This window comes from Misgurnus anguillicaudatus, chromosome 17, assembly GCF_027580225.2.
Source record: "Misgurnus anguillicaudatus chromosome 17, ASM2758022v2, whole genome shotgun sequence".
In the NCBI taxonomy this organism is placed as follows: domain Eukaryota; kingdom Metazoa; phylum Chordata; class Actinopteri; order Cypriniformes; family Cobitidae; genus Misgurnus; species Misgurnus anguillicaudatus.
In genome coordinates, this window is record NC_073353.2 from 30,992,587 (window position 1) to 31,013,130 (window position 20,544).

Below are 20,544 nucleotides of genomic sequence, written 5' to 3' on the forward strand. Positions count from 1 at the left end.
GCGGAACTAGCGCGAGGACTCTGCGCCTCCACACACTGGCCTCCACCCAGGACTTTTAATTTGAAGAGTAGATGATGTGGATTTTCGAAAGTAAAAATATAATTAAAATGATAATATATATCTGAATAAACCACAGTGATCTAATCACCACGCGTTTAACAAAATAATTACAGCCAAAGTATTCGATGAAATAAATTCGTGTGGTTTAATACAATTTTTTTTAGCGCACCAGCTTGTCACATGATGCAGCTCAAGATGACTTCACGGTCTGTCATGGCTGCGCGAGAGACATAAACATGCCAGCGGTTCTGTAATTCACACCATTAGACTACTGCGATGATTAAAACGGCAACTATAATCCATTATTTACATGTGTGTTTGACTGTATGAAATCAGCTGGTCAGTGTTTTATACGACAGGTAAAACTGTTTTGTAGTTGATCATGCAGACCGAAGCTGTAGTTGAGCATCATAGCGGCTTACAGAGTTCCTGCAAGACGGGCTCCAAATCCTGGCAGTACAGGTACTGTAGACATTATATACTACTCTAATGTTATCATAACATCTGTAAGTTTTTGCGTGTTTTATTTTACTCAAATCCCTTATATTTTCTTTCTATTCAACTTCACACACTTTCCAACAGACCCAGAGTAATCATTTTACCCGCAAACCTATGATTTCTGTCAAATTGCTATCGTTTACTTACCCTCAAGTTGTTCAAAACAGGTATTATTTTCTTTCGACTGTAAAACACACATGTTAAGAAAATAATACAAACTCCTGTGGTTTTACTTAAAATGCCATAATGGCCCACCCGCTATTAAAACCAAACCACAGAATTCCTTACATTTTGGCTTATTTTCCAGTAGGATGTATTAGTATGCTATTGATTCCCATCCACCTGGTATCATCCCACCAACACATTACCAGTAGAGACCCGGAGAAACAACTAATGTTAGTCCACAATTCCCATATAACCATAAAATCCATTAGATTTTCTGTGATGTTACCTATTTCTTTCAGTGGGTACAGGATATGTTAGGATGTTTTTTACCGTAAAAGGTGATGGACAGAAGAAATGAAATGCTTCAGGGTTGGAATGACATATGGGTGTGTGATTGACGACAGAAACTATTTCCTTTTAGATTTGCATAATGAAGCTTGATCTGTTTTTGTCATACATTGCCATTCACACAGTGCTATATACCAACAGTAAGTAAGGGCAAATCGGTTGTTTTTCTCTAGTCAGAATGACTATACAGTGCATTTCTCACTCATTTTGACTTCTGTGTTTATATTATAAGTGTAAAGAGCACCAATTATCCGATTCACGTTTTTACATTTCCTTTGGTGTGTATTAGTACATGTTAACGAAATGCAAAACTAACCCTAAAGTAAACGATCATGCAAGTTGTCGTCTCCAACTTAAATTTCTTTTCTTGGACTACAACAAACACACGGATTGTAGGCAACAATTTACTTCCTGGACCTGTTGACCTAGACAAGACTGACATTAATTCCTCCCGCTAAGGCCTGTAAGGGGGCATGCACACCAACGCTTTTACGCCCGCGGCCGGCGCATGTTTTCAATTGTTTTCAATGGAAGCTTAGCGTTTTTCAAATAAGCCAGCAGCTAGCGGGTTTTTTCCGCGCTGAAAACCGGCGCTCGGCGGTTTTTCCGCGCTCGGCGCTGAGCGTCGAGAGTTGAAAGAGATTCAACTTTGGGAGAAAAGCTCCGCTCGTCAATGTCAGTTCTCACACGGCCGCCCAATCACAGTGGAGGAGGGGCGGGACATTACCACAGCAACCAACCGGCTCGCAGCTGAAGTATCACAGCTACCAAAGCGCTCAGCTGAAGAAAGCTGGCACTCAGCTGAAAAACAGCTGGCATTCGGCGTCCTCAAGGCGTTTTCAGCCGCGTTTAAAAGTTTTGGTGTGTCCAGCCCCTAAGTTAACTCCTGTTAGCATTGCATTGTGACCGAATCTTTCAAACATGGTAAGGAGCGTCACATTTCCGGCTAACATCAGAGGTATTCAGACTAGGGGTCGACCGATATGGATTTTTTTTAGTGCCGATGATCAATACAATCTTGATATAGCCGATACTGCTTTTGCTCACTCAATTTATATCATAAAAATGACACGATGATGCCAAATGTTACACGTCTCAATTTAAAAAAGTAACATTTATTGAATTTAAAAAACTATATTTAACAAATAGTAAAAACAGGTGAGGGTGCTATGGAACCATGAACTGCACTCTCCACAATGACGAGGAACTATCAGAAAAGGATATTGATTCCTAGCACTTTACTACTACACATATATATAGAGATGAGAAATAAAAACCTGCTTTGTCCAGCTATGATCAGCTGTTGGGCCGAGCTTTCGATGTTGTCATGGAAAGGTTGGTTGTTTTTAGTCACATAACCTGCAATCGCTTGCGGCTTCCAGCACTCTGTCTGTAAATAATGCTGGAAAAAACGGCGAACACAGCAGCCATGTATCGGCCGATGCCAATACACATAAAACTCGCAAAAATCGTTGCGAGGCTGATATATCGGTCTATCACTAATTCAGACCTATCACAACGTACAGATTATCTGGCCAATCAGGGAAACAGATCTTTTCAAATCTGTGCGTTTCAGGAAGAGAGTGAAATCTGGAGCTACAAAAATTTACTGTTTGTGGAAAATAATGAGTTTATTTATCCATAAACCATGCAAACACATTGTAAAATACCAAATACACAAAATAATTTTTTTTAGCAAATAGCTGCTGTTTAACACAAGTTCAGATAAAAATAATAGTGACGTCCCCGATCTGGCTCAGTCAGCAGTATCGATATCACATCACTATCCCAGTAACCTGTGAACTTTTATTTTCCATTACTTAAGTGATCTGATGGAAAAAGTCGATGGATATTTGATGAAGTACACCAATCTTGTGACTGGATGGCAGTATCGGTGAGTAAACATCTTAGAATTCTGCATCTTATAAGCTATCTGAATCTGCACATGATCCACTTTATATGTTTTATATGAACTTTCTCCCCTTTATACCAAACCAAAATATTTTCCTATTGTAGATATTTCGATCTCAACAATGAGGCAGGGCTGCTTGAATACTTTGTGAATGAGCAGTCCAGGAATCAGAAACCACGGGGTTCATTGCCGCTAGCCGGTGCTGTGATTTCACCGAGCGATGAAGACTCGCACACCTTCACCGTCAATGCCATCAGTGGAGAGCAATACAAACTCAGAGGTTACCGCATGTCTTACTTCCTGAATAGATTGTATAAATGACACCTTGTACTTTCTAAACCAGACCACAAGCTCTTTGTTAAAAGTAACCTCCTACTAATATAAGTTTAGGAATCAGATCTAAAATAATAGCCTGATAATTTACATAATGTAAGACTATTGTTCTGAAAAGTTGTTTAATGTTTGTTTTTCAGCCTCGGATGCAAAGGAGCGCCAACACTGGGTCAGCCGGCTGCAGGTCTGTGCCCAGCACCATACAGAGGCGATGGGCAAGGTGAGGCTTACAGCCAGTAACAGGATCTAATACAGTCCTTGGCAATTTGTTAATTCATAACCCATTTCACAAGACTTTTTATAAGATGTCAAATAAATATTTGATGTCCCCAGAGTACGTATGCTCAAAATACCATATAGATAGTTTATTACATATGTTAAAATGACCACTTTGTAGGTGTGAGCAAAAATGTGCCGGTTTTTGGGTGTGTCCTTTTAAATGCAAATGGGCTGATCTCTGCACTGAATGGTAGTGCCGTGGTTGGATAGTGCAGATTAATGGGCGGTATTATCCCTTTCTGACATCACAAGGGGAGATAGATTTTATTGATCTATTTTTTCACATGCTTGCAGAGAATAGTTTACCAAAACTAAGTTACTGGGTTGGTCATTTTCACATATTCTAGTTTAATACAAGCGCTGGGGACCCATTTATAGCACTTTAACATAGAAAAAGTCAGATTTTCATGATATGTCCCCTTTCAAGAAATCATAAATTTTCTTTCTACCACGGAATACAAAAAGTAGATAATGTCAATTTTTTGGGTCAGCTATCACTTTATACATTTATTACCCATAATCCCACAGACAAATCCCCCTCTGCAGACTCGTAGCGTCTCCATGATGTCTCAGGGCAGCTCTCCAGGATCACAGCACAAGGTCAGCCAGAACACAAACTCCATGCTGGGTTTGTCCCAGCTACAGCGCAGTTCGTCTCTGTATTCGAACCGGAAGTCCACGCTACCTGATCACCTAATGGAGGCTAGAGAGGTGAGACTGGGTCACTTTAACTGCCTATTCTTTATGTTTTGACAAAGGAAAATCATCTGTTTAAAATGACCGTTCATGTCTTGTTTCAGATGATGAATCAGGTCCAGGGCCAGCACAGAGACCTGATTCAGAGCATTGAGGGTCTGCCGCCCTCCCAGGGTCCATCTCCATTGGACCAAGACCTGTTGCTGTTGAAAGCCACATCATTGGCCACCATGACCTGCCTCAGTGACTGCCTGCAAATTCTGCATCTCCAGCAAATGGCTCGCCAGAAATTTCCTCTTGGTGGTGAGAGATTGTATTTGTCTGTGTTGATCTGTGTTTTTACTGTAACGAGTTTAATATTCTACATTCGCCAAACCTTTTGCTTGCTGCCTTATTTCTTGTCGGGATCACCACATCAGAAGTTCATCAACACAATCCCAAATCATTTCGTACTGATCTTTTGGAACAGTTTGTGCTGTACCGTACATTTCAGAGTGGATTGTTTTGTGCTTTCACAGTGTACTAAATGATTTACAAAAGCTGTTGTTGAAGGATGGGATGGCGCCAACTATGTTAGTGCAGAGTCAGCCAAGCCGATGCTGGTGTTTAAGCACAGCAAAGGGCCACTCTTCATTTATCATGCAAAAGAATATTTATAAAGATGTCTTAAAGGCGAAGCAGCAAAAAAAGTGGTCAGACAAAGGGTGGAAAATTAATGACTTTTGTGTCATTGTATGTAGAGAAAAACAGTATACAGAATAGGGTTGCGTATCGGCAAGAATCTTGCAATACGATACGTCTCACAATGCACTTGTTGCGATACTTTGCGTTGGTGTAAAGCGTGACGATATATTGGCATATTTCCTTTTTACTTTAATATGATAGGATATCATTTTAGGAAAATTGTCATTGAGAACACATCACTATATGCAATCGGTAGCAAAAAAATTGTGGCACGCCCCTTATGGTAGTTCTTCTTGTCACTGTTTAAGTTTAGAGATAAGTGCCGTGAATCATCTTTATTATAAAACTAATGATATTGCATTTCCGATATCCCAATACTCGCATGTATCTGTATACAGATTTGGTTTCTATTCGTGCAGGTCATTTTAAAGCAAGACATTTTCAATACAAGATGTCTGTCAGTCTTTCCCTGTTTTACTCTTATAACCATAGACCTGTACAGTAGGCCTTGACGTATTGTTTGGCTCATGCACCTGCAGTCCTTCAATATTAAATAAAAGCATTGCTCTGCCAGTAAACCAGATTATAAGGTTATTTATAGACACTGCTTCCATCACAGGAGATATGGACTGGTGCTGATCCTGGGTTTTTGCTTTTATTAGAGCCTCTTGTACTCGCTGCTTTACTCCTCCACTTAGGTCCACTGTGTAGATTTTTAGTGGCATCTAGTGGTAAGATTGTGTATTGCAACAAACGGCTCAGTCCACAGCTCACCCCTCCCTTTCGAAATGCATAGTGAAGCTGCGGTAGCTGCCACAGGACAAACACGTCATAGTCTGAGACATACCGTGTTTCTCAATCAGCTCCCTTGTTCAGTAGTCAGGGCACTGATCAGGGAGTCTGACATTTGAAGGGCTGTCTCAATGGCAAAATCCGTCCAGTGCACTGAAACGTTCGTTCCCTAAAAATTCCCACAATGCAACGCAAAAACCAGTGAGCATCGATGATCCCTATGTTCCCTAACCGGAAATCACGTGACCTTTTCTGAAGCTCGCCAACCGAACATCACGTGATCCAACTCAATAAACTTTATGAAATGTTACAGAACTTTTATAAAGACAAACGTTTGTTTTAGTTGTAAATATAAACACACATTGCTACACAGTAAGGGACCACAATCTACTCAATATTTAAAAGAATAATATTTATTTAAAATTGTAAATATATTTATTACATTTAAAATGTAATTATATGCCTCCAATTTTATGCACAGATATGTAAGAGAATAATGACAGCATTTTTCACAATGTACTGTTTTTAAAATTAAGTCAGAAAGATGTTGGTTTTGCCGGTTGTTGATGAGTAACAGCTGTGAGTGATTACAACGCGCTTAAGCAGCCGTGACAGAAAAATAAGTGAACATCGTCCCAATGTGAAGTGAGCTAGGGTCCTTACCAGTGCCCGAACCTGTGTACACGATATACTGATTCACGACCTCGGGAGCTAGGGAACGAATTGAGACACACGGATAGACTGTAAATAAAGATGGACGACGCCCGTTCGCTCTCTTTCATTGGTGAAAAGTGAAGCTGCCAGTGTCCTGATATGGCGCTGACATGGGTCTGGAGTCTGCGCAGTAGCGATTTTGGGACCAGTCCTGCGCAGTAGTGAGCAGGAAGTAAAGCCGCAAAATCAAGGCCCCGCCCTCGAGGAATGCGCATATAACAGCTGTCAATCATGACGTCACACCATTGTTTAATAACTAACTAAAAACAAACTTATTTTAAAAACAAACACTTGAATTTAAATCAGCGTGCTAAAAACTACAGTAAATGACAGAAACCAGCTTTGGAAAAAAGATATTTAAAGTATAATTAAATTGTTTAGTTGGTCTCAAGTCCCATTGAATAACATGGGGAAGGCAGGGTTTATGACCTGTACTAGGACCAGTCACTGGTGGGCGATCGAGACGTTTTGGCTTTACTTTTCAAGGCTTGTGCGGCACGCTTGGTCTGAGACAACATGGTGACAAAATGCGATCAGATGAGTTTTTCCATTTGGGGCTACTGTAGAAATATGGCGGCACGAAATGGCGACTTCCACGTAAGGGGACCCACGGTGTTTGTAGATAAAAACTTCTCATTATAAGGTAATAAAATAATACTGTTCATTTTGTAAAGTCTTTTAACAGCACTGATAATATAGTTAATTATATTGTATTGCATTTCTGTCAAGAGATCATTTAAAAGTTACACTGTGCATCTTTAAAAACATTTCATTTCGAAGTTGGCAGTGTTTGTTGGTTTGTTTTTGCTAATTTTTAAAGTGGTCATATAGTCCTTTGTTTTTTAAACTAAGATTTTTATGAAATATTAGAAGATATGAAGATTTTTTTTGACCTCAAAACATATATTAAAGGTATTGCGGAGGATTTTCTTTTTCCGGGTGGATCATCAAGACTATTGGTCCTCCTAGTTGTCAATCAGCAGTGTGCATTTTTTTTTAAAGTGGAGAAGGCGGTTCTTTTCTAAAATTCGAGAAAATCCTCCGCTACACCTTTAAGTAATTAATTAACATTTTTTACAGTTTTTCAGACCCTTTGAAAATAACTGTGCCATGTTTGATGCTTTGCTTTAAAACTCTTATGTAAATGCCCTGTTGGTGTTGCAAACATTTCTGTACATTGTGACAGGTACAGTAAACAATCCAAACAGGAATGTGCAGCTCAGACTTAAGATCAGACTGAACTGATAAGCGACCTGGTTAAAAATAAACTTCTGCTGCAGGTATTTAATTTAAGATGTTACATTTATCCACTTTTGTCGAAAGTGTATATCAGTCAACGCATTCCCTGGGAATCAAACCCAAGGTCGTGGCATTGCTAGCATCATGTTCTACCAGTTGAGCTACAGATAAACAAAATATTTCTGTCATTTAGTAATGATTGTAAACACAGTACATTTAGTCTGTCTGTTTGTTCATTACCTTCATATCTCTATCGCTATGTGTGCAATTGAAAGCAATCCAAAATTAATAATGATCTCTTTTGGATCCAATACGCTATCAGACAGTTATTGAATACCTTAAATCACATTTCGCTGTGACTCATTGGACTTTACAGTATGTGCAATCCAGGCCGATGCGATAAGATCAAAATACCCAACATGATAAGCCTTACTGCTCACGTCTTCTGGTCAATGTGCACCAAAGTAACCAATGGCAGGAAAAGCCAGCTCATTTCCCATTTCATATGAAAGAAATACAGCAATTGCTTATGATGGCACATACTGTAATCTCAGGTCATGTTTGTACCTGTAGAATTTATGACCTGAGCCCCTGCTTAGGGAGTGGAATATTGTTTTATAATTAATGAGCAACTGTATCCGCTACCGATAAACTTCTGCAGGTAACCAGACCTTTGCTGGCGTCAGCCAAGCGCGGTTCTTGACAGACTTCCCAAGTTGTGTTGCCATACCGCTGTCAATTCCTAGAGGAAAACATCTGTAAGATTTGCAAATGTTTTGCCAAATATTGCTTTTGCAAAACTTGAACAATATTTAACTTGATTCAGTAAAGCCTAGACTGGAAGCCTACATATCTTATGATGGTCTCTCCTTGAAAAAACACAAGCATCCTAAACTTCTCTAGGACCTCAAGTAGTCCAAAGGCAACCTGTCAACTTTCTGAACTTTCTAATTACATGAACACGAGCAGACAAGTCTCTGCACCAATAAACAAACAAGTTACCGATGGGCCGGGCTCCCGTGAGACCCTGGGTTCAGGTTTCCATTCAGAGCTCCGTGTCAGTTGATTCCCGTGGTGTTAGAGGTTGCTGTTGGCTTGTGGTCGCCTTAGTGGTGTGGCCAGCGATATGAGTGCCTCTGAGCCGGGTTTTGTCTCTCCGCTAGGCCCCGCCATCGAGTGGCTGGAACCAAAACTTCCAGACATCCTAAAGAATGGAGGAACATTACCCAGCCTCACCAAAGACGATGGAAAAACAGAAGGAGCGGTTCTGGAACATTTTGAAATGGACTCTTGCGATATTGTCGGGGTAAGATATGCAATTTAAACTTTTGCATCTAAATGCAGACTGTGTTTGCAATGTACTTAGTTTGAATTCTATAATAAGTGATGGGCAGTTTTGATTGGTCTGGTCAAATTGGTCTGGCTCTAAGAGGTGTTTAAACATGAAAGCCATATTTAAAAATGCATGAATGTCATTGAATAAACCCAGTGACATCTGCACACACATTATGCAGTAGATTTAGTCTAAACTAGCATTACCTTTGTTAGCAATTATTTCATTCCTTATAACCAACTGGTTGCATGGATCACACAGGTGTGCTAGGAGATTAACCACAAGTGTAGTAGTTGTAAATTAGCAGTATCACTGAGCATAACTGTAAAAATATTTATGATTTATCAAACGCTATCTTGTGTTTACACTTTACAAATGGCTTACTTACAGTTGCATCTGGGATAAAAATAATTACATTTACTGGTATTTTAACATAAAAAAATAAAAATCAAGTTTATTTTTAAGCAAAACCTTTTTGTTAATTGATTTGCTTGAAAAGTGTGCTTGTGCTAAATGCCACTTGGTTTTAAATTTTGTTATCTAAAGCCCCATTCACACAGCACGTTGATCCCAGAAAAGTCCAATTTTTGCCAAATTGCCAGTGTGCCTTCTGCGTGAACGTCCTGCAATTGATTCTGGGATTGTTCCCGTAAAGGCATTTAATAACATTTGTAACGTTTACAGAACGTGTCCTGTGTGAACAAAAGTCAGAAACAATGCTGTTGGGGGTTTGTCGTAGTGTTATCGCAACAAGAGTTTATCGTTCAGCTCTTTGACACAGGGGTTTTAAATGCAGATCAACATTCATGATGAGTGTGCGTCAGTTGCGAATAACCAAAAATGGGCAATGCGGCAGGACATAATTGGAGCCCACCTGAGAGGGAGGTCTCTGCAGAACAAAAATAGGCGTTTCCCAATTTTGGGGCATTTTCTGAAATGGGTGTTAATGCTGTGTTTACACCAGCCGCGTTTGAGGCGTCAAAATCGCGCCTAGTTTGCCGCTTGAACAGTTTGAATGCATTCGCTTGTCTAGAGCAAAGTAGACTCGCGGAAAAACCAACGCCAACGTCAGAGGCAAAATCCGCTGCTTGTGGGAGGGGCAAGTGCTATGCGGTTGTCTGTTTGCAAGATGGCTGATGTTGATTGTGCATTTATCGAGAGAGTTCCCGGTTTGTATTTGGTCACCTTACTATAGGGGGATAAACTTCTAATAGTCGATAAACTTCACGTGACTCAAAAGTAAATTGTGTATTTACAACTTACCAGGTTGCCCAATGTCCTCACTGACACTCTTCCAAGCGAGGTCCTTTTTATTCCTGTCTTTATAGAAATAAGAACTTGTGTCGTATAGCTCCGGGTGACTGCTCACAGACATGTTGAATGAGTGACTCAGGGCGGGGGTGCCGCCACAGCAGCAAGCAGGCTTCTGATTGGTTAATGCGGCGCGAAAAGTTCACATTCTTCAACTCGGGCGTCAGCCGCAAATTCGCTTAATTCGCGCAAACTAGATGTGTCAAGCGTGAGTGATTTCAATGTTAAGTCAATGTAAAGGCGCGTTGACGCGTGTCTGGAGGTCTCGCGGCGCGAATGAGGTGTTTAGCGCGGAGTGGTAGATGCGATTCCGCCTCATTTGCGCTGTGAGACCTCCAGACATGCATCAACGCGTTCACATTGACTTAACATTGAAATCACTCGCGCTTGACGCCTCTACCGCGGCTGGTGTAACTGCAGCATAAAAATAATGATGTATGGCTTTTCAGGGCTTCCGTATTTTTATGATTGGATTGTTAAAAATGCCATCCCAGTCTGAAAACGCCCCAAAATTGGGAAAACGCCCCTTTTTTGTTCCGCAAAGACCTATACTTATACGCCCACGTAGCTCAATGGTAGTGACAGCAGCTGCAATCCACCTGTCACTCAAGTGGCAACACCCTTAATTATACAGAACTTTAAGGCTTAATAGCCTCTTTCTCACAGTAATTTCAGTATATTACCATGAATTTACCAGAATTAATTTACCAGTAAATACAAAAAATGCGCTGTTCACACACACGCAGTGAAGTTGCGTCTTTTTACCAGTAGGACATCATTCACACATTAGTATCAAAATATCAGTAAACTCGGAGAGAAAGCGGAAGTTACCTGTGGCGCGCGGCCGGCGATCTCCGTGTTGTATTTGTATGGAAGGACGTCAGCTGCAAATTTGCGTCAAACGCAAAATGCACAAAAAGCACCATTCGCGCGTACCGCAGCAGATGCTCAATTCGCGCCATTCGCGCGAACTAGACGTGTCAAGCGCGAGTGATTTCAATGTTGGGTCAATGTGGAGGCGCGTTGACGCGCGTCTGGAGGTCTCGCGGTGCGAATGAGGTGTTTAGCGCGGCGAAGTAGACGCTATATAAAAGAAAATCATTATAATCAGTGTGAAATGAATAAAAATCAAACAATTCCCAGACAAATCCCAGACAGATTTTTCATTTATTTTCTGTAATCTGTGTCTGAAAAGGGCTTAATGCAATGATATTCAGTATTTTAAGTATAGACTAAATGCCTAGAAATGTTTGGCATGGCACTCAATGTTAGTTGTCAAGTGTTTTTAAAGCAGTCACTTAGTCTTGCATGATTTCGTTCATAACATTAATAAGAAATGCTGAAGACAGTTGTGTTAACCGATGTTGTCGTTTTGGAAGCGTCTCTTAGGATCTAGTCTGCATGTCTCAGAGTAATCTTTCACTTCAGTTGCCTTGATGTAAACAACACCTAGCCTACCTGACTGTTACACTGTAGACAGGACCTGAGTAAACTTAAAGGAATAGTCTACTCATTTTCAATATTAAAATATGTTATTACCTTAACTAAGAATTGTTGATACATTCCTCTATCATCTGTGTGCGTGCATGTAAGGGCTGGAGCGCGCTGCAACGCTTCGATAGCATTTAGCTTAGCCCCATTCATTCAATGGTACCATTTAGAGATAAAGTTAGAAGTGACCAAACACATCAACGTTTTTCCTATTGAAGACGAGTAGTTATACGAGCAAGTTTGGTGGTACAAAATAAAACGTAGCGCTTTTCTAAGCGGATTTAAAAGAGGAGCTACATTTTATGGCGTAAAATTCCTTTAAGTTTAATTCCTTTAAGTTTAATAAGTTATTATATATCCCAAAATTGTTTTACATCGCTGAATAGTAGCATGGTGTCCACTATTTTAGATAGCATAGTTATTCTTAGTATAGCATAGTTATTTAAGCAGTCCAATTGTAAAGTAGATTTGTGTTTTACTGGTTAAGTGGGATGTAATGATTCAGTTTGTTGGGTGTTTCAGGAGCAGGAGGAGATTGATTTTTCACAGGAGGTGGATGACTCCTCTCTGGATGAAGAGGAAGAGCTGGGTGCTGTCGAAGAGGAGCGCAGCGTCATTCTGCACCTCCTCTCTCAGCTCAAACTGGGAATGGACCTCACCAGGGTATATCAGCTCCATCTCATTAATGGCTCTTTAGTTTCAGCCTTTCTCAAACCTCCCGTTGGCCGTAACATCTATAATTAAAATCATTTATGCAGAAAAAACAATGTAACGTGGCGTTCCTCTTGCTTGCATAGGTGGTGCTCCCTACCTTCATATTAGAAAAGCGGTCCCTTCTGGAGATGTACGCAGACTTCATGTCACATCCGGACCTTTTCGTGGCCATCACCGATGGTCCCAGCCCGTTGGAACGCATGGTCCGGTTTGTGGAATATTACCTCACTTCTTTCCACGAAGGTCGCAAAGGTGCCATTGCCAAGAAGCCCTACAACCCTATCATAGGAGAAACCTTCCACTGCTCTTGGAGAGTACCCAAAGCGACGGCACCTCCTACAGGGGTCTCGAAAGAGGGGACTTCATGCACTTCGGACTGCTACGAGGTCCGCTTTGTGGCTGAGCAGGTTTCCCATCATCCACCCGTGTCGGGCTTCTATGCAGAATGCCAGGAGAGGCAGATGTGCGTCAACACGCATGTGTGGACCAAGAGCAAGTTTATGGGCATGTCCATTGGTGTCTCCATGATTGGAGAAGGTAATGTCTACCTCACGGTCAGTTTCTACGAATTTCAAATTGTTTGTGAATGCCAAAGATTTATGTGCAAAGTTTTGCAAATTTTTTTTTTGTTGTTGCTATTTTTTACTTAAAAATTGTTCACCCAAATCTGAAATAAGTTAATAATTTACAAGCCTTAATGCCATTCTGGGTGTACAGCATATGACGTTGTTTCTTAAGCAGTACTTTTTAAGAAAGTCGCGTCACTGCGCCACCATGTTTGCAACGCCAAAGCAAGACCTGTCAGATACTAAGCATGCACAAAGTCCCTCCCCCAGAGAATGTCCTAATGGTTGACGATTGGCTCTTTTTATTGGAAGGCGGGACTAGAGCAGCCATATTGACCATTGCGATCTCCCCATTCATAGCAATAGCAGTGATGCATCTTTGATAAAATATCTTTGCGTATAATGGGGCATACACACCAAACGCAAGTTCAACGATTTGCGAGAGTAGATTACATACAAAGTCAATGCAAAGACGCGTTCAGGCGCGTCCTTGAAGGGGGCAATGCGAATGACGCAAATTGGGCGGTGCGATTGCAAATATTCAACTCAAGCGAAAAATTTGCATGATACAAAGTTAAAGAAACAGTATGTAGGATTGTGGCCAAAACTGGTATTGCAATCACAAACTTTGTGGTTAAAACTGGTACTGCAATCACACAACGGGTGGCCAATACACAAAATGACAACATAAACATCAGTTGAGGGCTGCAACTCCACTTTTTAAATGACAATATCCTGGCCAGACCGCTGTTGTCAGTGATATAAGTTTTTGAAATGAACATGATTTCTTAATGTCTAGTGACATATCAGGGCCATTTTAAGATTAATTGATATAAATTTCTTACATACTGTTCCTTTAAATTTCACAAGTAATCTAGAGCGAGCAACACGATGCTACGCGTGTGGTGTGTACGTAGCATAACAGTTATACTAAAAAATCCTGGGTCTTCCTCACTTTGAAATGCATTAAATGCCTATCCGTCATCAAAAGGTAATCCATACACATAATAAATGTCTTTTATAGTAAATTGAAAACTATGTGAGTGTATACACAATTGGTAAGACAATCATTGGTTCTCACGTGTCTCGTAACTGTATGTTTTGTTGCAATGCACATAACGACTAGTCACGAGACTGACGAAATTTTCAATTTTGGGTGAACTACTCCTTTAAGTGTTATTTTTTTCTGTTGTCCACCACAAACCAATCATAACACACCTGCGTATTATTTCTGGATCTGGACACATTCAGTTTTTGATGATTGGTGATAAACGTTCTGTGCCTTCAGGTAACCTGCACCTATTAGAGCATGGTGAAGAGTACACCTTCAGTTTGCCCTCTGCGTACGCCCGCTCCATCCTCACCGTGCCCTGGGTGGAACTGGGAGGAAAGGTCAACGTCAACTGCGCCAAGACAGGCTACTCGGCCATCATCACCTTTCAGACAAAACCATTCTATGGGGGCAAGCTGCACAGGTCAGGAGCGTGTTGGATTACATTACGTGACTCCAATTATCACCTCTGTTTAACAGTGTTGTGTTTATTGTACATTTTTATACCAGCCCTAAAGAATTTTATTGTATTGTAATTTATATATTTTAATATCCATATTTTGTGAAATAGTTTACCAGGTCTCCACTCACTGATTCCTTATATTTGCTGCTGTGCCTTAAGACTACACTAAAGATATGAAATGAGATAATTTACTTTGCTGCACTTATTAGAGACAGCACTACAGGTTTTATTTCTTGTGTTATATGTCCATAAAATTGAGATCTGTGCTGTGTTCCTCAGAGTGAATGCAGAGGTCAAACACAACCCCACCAATTCGGTGGTGTGTCGCGTGCAGGGTGAGTGGAACGGCACACTGGAGTTTGCCTACACAAGCGGGGAGACCCGTGTCACAGATGTTACCAATCTTCCTGTCACCAGAAAAAGAGTACGGCCCAATGAGCTTCAGGGACCCTATGAATCCAGGTAACGCCAACCTGACAGATAAAACGAAGTTGCATTTCATTTTTTGTTATATTGTAATGTTATGTTTAATCTTTCAACAGAAGAATGACATTTAATAAAGTAACATCTTAAATGAACTGATTTTTTTGTCATAAGATTACATTTTTTTAAATTGAGATGTATACATCATATGAAAGCTGGACAAATAAACTTTAAGGCTGAGATACAACTATCTGAAAATCTGGAATCTGTGGGTGCAAAAAAAATCTAAATATTGAGATAATTGGCTTTAAAGTTGTCCAAATGAAGTCCTTAGCAACGCATATTACTAATGATAAATACGTAAAAATGTCATTTTTTTAGTGCTGGGTAAAGATTAATCGTGATTAATTGCATGCAAAATAAAAGTGCATTTTTACCTAATATATGTGTCTGTACTGTGTCAAATTATTATGTATATTTAAACACACACATTCATATATACATTTCAGAACATTTTTATTTATATATCCATTTTTATTGTTAATATATTATATATATATATATATACATACACACACACACATATATATATATATATATATATATACACATGTAAATGTGCGTGTATTTATTTCTAAACATAATAATTAAACACAATGCGCACTCATATGTTATGCAAAAAAATCACTTTTATTTTGTATGCAATTAATCTTTTCCCAGCACTAAATTTATATATATATATATATATATATATATATATATATATATATATATATATATATATATATATATATATATATATATATATATATATATATATATATATATATATATATATATATATATATATATATATATACCATATATATATACCATATATATATGGTAAGAAATTTACAAAATATTTTCATGGAAGATGATCTTTACTAAATACTTAATAAATAATTTTTTGCATAAAAAGTTATTTTTTTCAGCCTTACTGTGGATTGTTGCTACAAATATATGTGCTACTTTCTGGGTCACATATGTGTTTAAAATGACATGAAAGTACATCGCAGAATTTTTTGATTTTGGGGTAAACTATTCCTTAAAGGTGACATAGAATGGTTGAACGGAGTATTTATCCTTGTTCTGTGATGTGACATGCAGACAATTTTTTTTGTTTGGGTCTCTAATGCCTTAGAAGCTTCCTAAAACCTCTCTCAGATCTCTATTAGGGTGGGGGATTTTAAACAAGTGGTTTTGCACCTATTTGGCTCCCCCTACTGGCTTAACTTGCAATCTCATTACTAATTGGCTGACTTTGGTGCCACTCAAAAAATGTAGCCAATTATTTTAAAGTGGAGGGGCAGTTAGATGCCTGTGATGTCATAAGCATCAGTTTTTCAGATTGGGCTGTTTTCTGGCTGACATTTCTAAAAGAGGAATTTCTATGAGACTGAGATTTTAGCATATTTAGCACTTTTTGTATGTTTGTGAATGTGGGTAGACTACCATTATTCAACAAAGACAAGGTAAAAATGGTTTTTCATTCTCTGTCCCCTTTAAGGTCAGCTTCATAATTTTAGAACCATCTGGTTATTTGTGCATTGCCATGCCATGTTTACTGAAAACATATTGACACTAATGCTCTGTCTTAATCTTGTGACTGTCTGCAGGCGGTTGTGGCAACATGTGACAGAGTCACTAAAAGAAAGAGACATGGAGAAAGCCACAGAACACAAGCACTTCCTGGAGGAAAGGCAAAGAAAAGAGGAGAGACATCGTGCAGAGACGCAGACACCGTGGAGGACCAAATATTTTGAAAGCAAAGTAAGAACAAAACACTTTTCATCTTCACATTTTTATTTTCTCCATAATTCTATATAAATTAGGGATATAAATTAGGGATGCTTCGATATATTGGACTATGCTTCTCAATGAATTATGGTGAAATGCCGCTACATCTTAAAACCAGAGGGCGCTCTCGTGCAGAAACTCAGTAGATGCTGCAGACGAAGAACCATACACGCGCAGCTCTATGAAATGGCTTAGGGATATTTTATATTGCTGTCTTTTTTGGTATTTTCATGATAATAAAGAATATGTATAATGATTATGCTTGACGAGTGTTGCTTTTTCAAACGCATGTTTTGAATGACTCAAACTAACCGTGATTTCAGATCGATAAGGATTTACTGTCAGTACATGTACTACTGACAAAAGCCGTAGTACATGAAATAGCTGTGAATATTATCGGCTGTGCGATTCAGAATAGTTATCAGCCACGCATTATTAGTGTATCGTGTGCTAAGGCCGACAGAAAATTAAAAGTTGCGATTCTCTAGGCCGACATGAAAGTTACCAAGGGGACTATTTTCGGCGCTTCCTAATTTCTTTGCGCCTGCTGCAGCCATGGTACGGCAGCAATATTTCTTGATTATTACGCGGGAATGAGAGTATAAGTCTAAGCCATATCAGCCTAGAAAATCACAACTTTTAATTTTCCGTCGGTCTTAGTACACGCTGTAACTAAATAGCAAAACTCTTTGGTTATTTTTGAGCGCAATGCTAATGGTCTAATCAGATTCAATGGATTATGCTACGCTATGCTAAAAGTGGTATCGCCAGACCCGGAGATTGGCTGAATGGATTCCAAAATGATTAAAATCAAATGTTTAAATCTAGAGGAGCTGGAAAATGAGCCTATTTTCAAAAAAAGTGGCATTTCCCTTTAAAGGTACACACATGAAAACAGCTCCCACCCAAATAAGGATATTTTTGCATGCTATAACAAATAATCCGTGAAGTATTTTATGCTGAAACTTCACACATTGTAGGTACACCCAAGAAGACGAATATTATGTTCCCTTTAGAATTTGTCTTAACATTTTGGCTAATTTATCTTACTTATAAAAACCCAACACTGTTTGTATAAAGGCCTGCAAACATCGTTTTAACCCTAAACTTCAAATTTTTGTTTTTGCCTCTTGTCAGGGTGATGGCTGGGTGTATCACCAATCGCTGTGGAAAACGGCAGCTCGTAGCTCTTCCCCGGTCCCCCCTCAGCCCAACCCGTGACCTCTGACCTTCCTAAAGCTGAACCCGAGCACTGCACAGCCTTCTGCTGTAACAAACCTCTGGTCCAGCTTCCCACTGTCACAAACATAAGCTCTCCTTTGTATAATCCCTAAAGATTAACTTCAATTCGAGTGTTTGTGGACTGCAAGTGTGCACTCTGATGTTCATATTTTGCTTCCCTTGATGGTAAGGTTTTGTAGTACACAATGAATGATTTATCCAATCGGCAAACAGATATTATTTGTTGATGTTGCCTTAACAAGTATCGTATGTAATGAGGGCCAAGTGAGTGATGTTTCTTAATGTGGGATTGTGTTTGAGGTTTATTCATGAACTTCTTAATCTAACCCTACTGTGGTATACTGTATTTGACCACGGTAAAGTCAAGGTTTTCTGATTATTTTAATTTGTGACTTCATGATTTATAAATATATCACATGAAATGCAGGAGGATGAAGTCCGAAAGGACAGACATTTGCGAGACAGATGCATCAACAGTGTTGCTGGAGAAGTGATTAGCTTGGATTTATTTTTTTGTATTATGCTGTCGTTTTATCTCTCTGTTCACTGTGGTGAAAGAAGTTTGCAGACACTATACATGTATCTGTTGATATCTGGGCTGACATCAGTTAAGTGCTCAGGTAGAGGCCTGCTTGCTCTTCTTGTTGTTCAATGAACAATCTGCTTCAGTTGCTGATAAATGTTTTTATGCTTTCGTACAGCATCTTAACAGTTAAAACCATAGAAAAGGACCAGCCTTATTATCTTCTTGTCAATGTCTTTGTGTATACATGCAAACTGATCAGACAGTATTATTGGAAGTTAGCTCAAACATTACACCAAACAAAGACAACACCGTAGTTGGATTCTACCTCGATGGAAATGTTGGAGAGAAAGTTCACCCCAAAACTGAAATTGTCATTCATTCACCCGTACCGACCCTGAATTTTTTCCTTTATTTTGTGAAACAGCTCTTATCTATACAATCAGTCATAGTGCTGACATTCTCATCTCTTTATATAGGAAATGACATAGGGGTGAGTAAACAATGACAGAATTTACATTTTTGGATTAAAAGATCTGTATGTTGAAGATTCTTCAAGTTCTTCAAGAAGATTAGCTGGTCCAGTCCATGAGAAAAAAATCATAAAAAAACCTTTTTGTTTTGCAAGTGTAAGAGAATTCTGATGATTTTTGGTTTAACCACTTAATTTGCCGGTTTCCGGTTTGTTGGAGTGTAACCCAACGTGCACTGATTAGAGTTTTACATCTTTCGTATGAAGTCTCATTGATCATGGTGAGAAATTTGTGGTGCCTTATTGGTGTTAGTCTTCCTCACGTTCCACTACTCACCTATCAGATTTCTTATTAAAATGGATTGTAAGTGAACCTACAGCTGTTGTTCACATCCTCTTTTATTTCATGTCAGCAAAATACACGGGTCCCATCTGCTGTGCTTTCCACTTTCAAGTTGTTTTGCTGAGCCATCAGCTGCACTGATGTTTTAAATACACTCCTTGTAGCCTCAGATTGAAAAAAATATGATTGAAAAAATAAAATTGTTAATATATGGAGGATTTCAACTATTAGTGTACTTGACTGGTTTCTTGTTGTTCGGGTCATTCCTGCTATGCAGTACATTTTTGTACACCTGTCATACATGTGACAGTTTTAAAATACTAAAATAATATTAGGCGTTATAAGGTAATTTTTAACTAGTAAGTGACAAGCTTAGATGCAAATTTCAGCCGCTAAAAAAATAAAAAGAGACATTATATGAACCGATTGCTCTTGGCACGTATAGAGAATGTTCATTAAATACCTCCACTTCAAATCCCAGCCTCAGGCCGTTTTGAAATACTGGTTTGTTGGCAAAATCTGCCACGTCGATTTTTCATCAAAGTGCATAAAAGACTAATTGACCGTGGATCACAGGTTGTGGCTAGAAGGGATACAGCTACGGACATAATCTTGTAAAATCTTGCCGAATGATTGCTGTTTTCATACTAATCCGACCCCAAAATTTACCCTTAAACTTAACATTTGATGGGATTTATGTTGAAGCTGTATCCTATCTAGCCAGAACCGCGGTTTTTCATTCTAATCCGACCTCCAAACCTAACGCTAAACCCAAAATTTGATGGGATTTATGCTGAAGCTGTATCCTATCTAGCCAGAACCGCTGTTTTTCATTCTAATCCGACCTCCAAACCTAACGCTAAACCCAACATTTGATGGGATTTATGCTGAAGCTGTTTCCTATCTAGCCAGAACCGCTGTTTTATCCTAATCTGACCCCCAAACTTAACCCTTAAACCCAACATTTGATGGGATTTATGCTGAAGCTGTATCCTATCTAGCCAGAGTCGCTGTTTTATCCTAATCCAACCCCCAAATTTAACCCTTAAACTC

General features: G+C 39.3%; 1 protein-coding gene across 2 annotated transcripts; it reads left to right on the forward strand.

Annotated features, from left to right (window-relative positions):
- The first annotated feature begins 88 nt into the window (after positions 1 to 88).
- osbpl11 (oxysterol binding protein-like 11) lies at positions 89 to 19,715 on the forward strand. 2 transcript variants are annotated; one of them, XM_055215374.2, is made up of 13 exons: positions 89 to 522; positions 2,897 to 2,965; positions 3,088 to 3,263; positions 3,457 to 3,536; positions 4,142 to 4,306; positions 4,396 to 4,594; positions 8,884 to 9,026; positions 12,378 to 12,518; positions 12,653 to 13,106; positions 14,424 to 14,610; positions 14,929 to 15,111; positions 16,731 to 16,884; positions 18,049 to 19,715. In XM_055215374.2, exons 1-13 carry the CDS (start codon positions 443 to 445, stop codon positions 18,130 to 18,132), a joined length of 2,115 nt encoding a protein of 704 aa, XP_055071349.2. In that variant the 5' UTR covers positions 89 to 442; the 3' UTR covers positions 18,133 to 19,715. The 2 variants fall into 2 exon arrangements, with proteins under 2 accessions (XP_055071349.2, XP_055071348.2); XM_055215373.2 differs by having other exon boundaries at positions 91 to 522; positions 4,124 to 4,306.
- The last annotated feature ends 829 nt before the right edge of the window (positions 19,716 to 20,544 follow it).

What these genes read in the sequence shown, in the direction of transcription:
- osbpl11 (XM_055215373.2), top strand. Translation starts at nt 443, where the DNA reads ATGCAGACCGAAGCTGTAGTTGAGCATCATAGCGGCTTACAGAGTTCC. An exon ending in TCCAAATCCTGGCAGTACAG is followed by an intron (nt 523 to 2,896) that starts GTACTGTAGACA and finishes CCATTACTTAAG; the next exon opens with TGATCTGATGGAAAAAGTCG. An exon ending in CCAGAAATTTCCTCTTGGTG is followed by an intron (nt 4,595 to 8,883) that starts GTGAGAGATTGT and finishes TCTCTCCGCTAG; the next exon opens with GCCCCGCCATCGAGTGGCTG.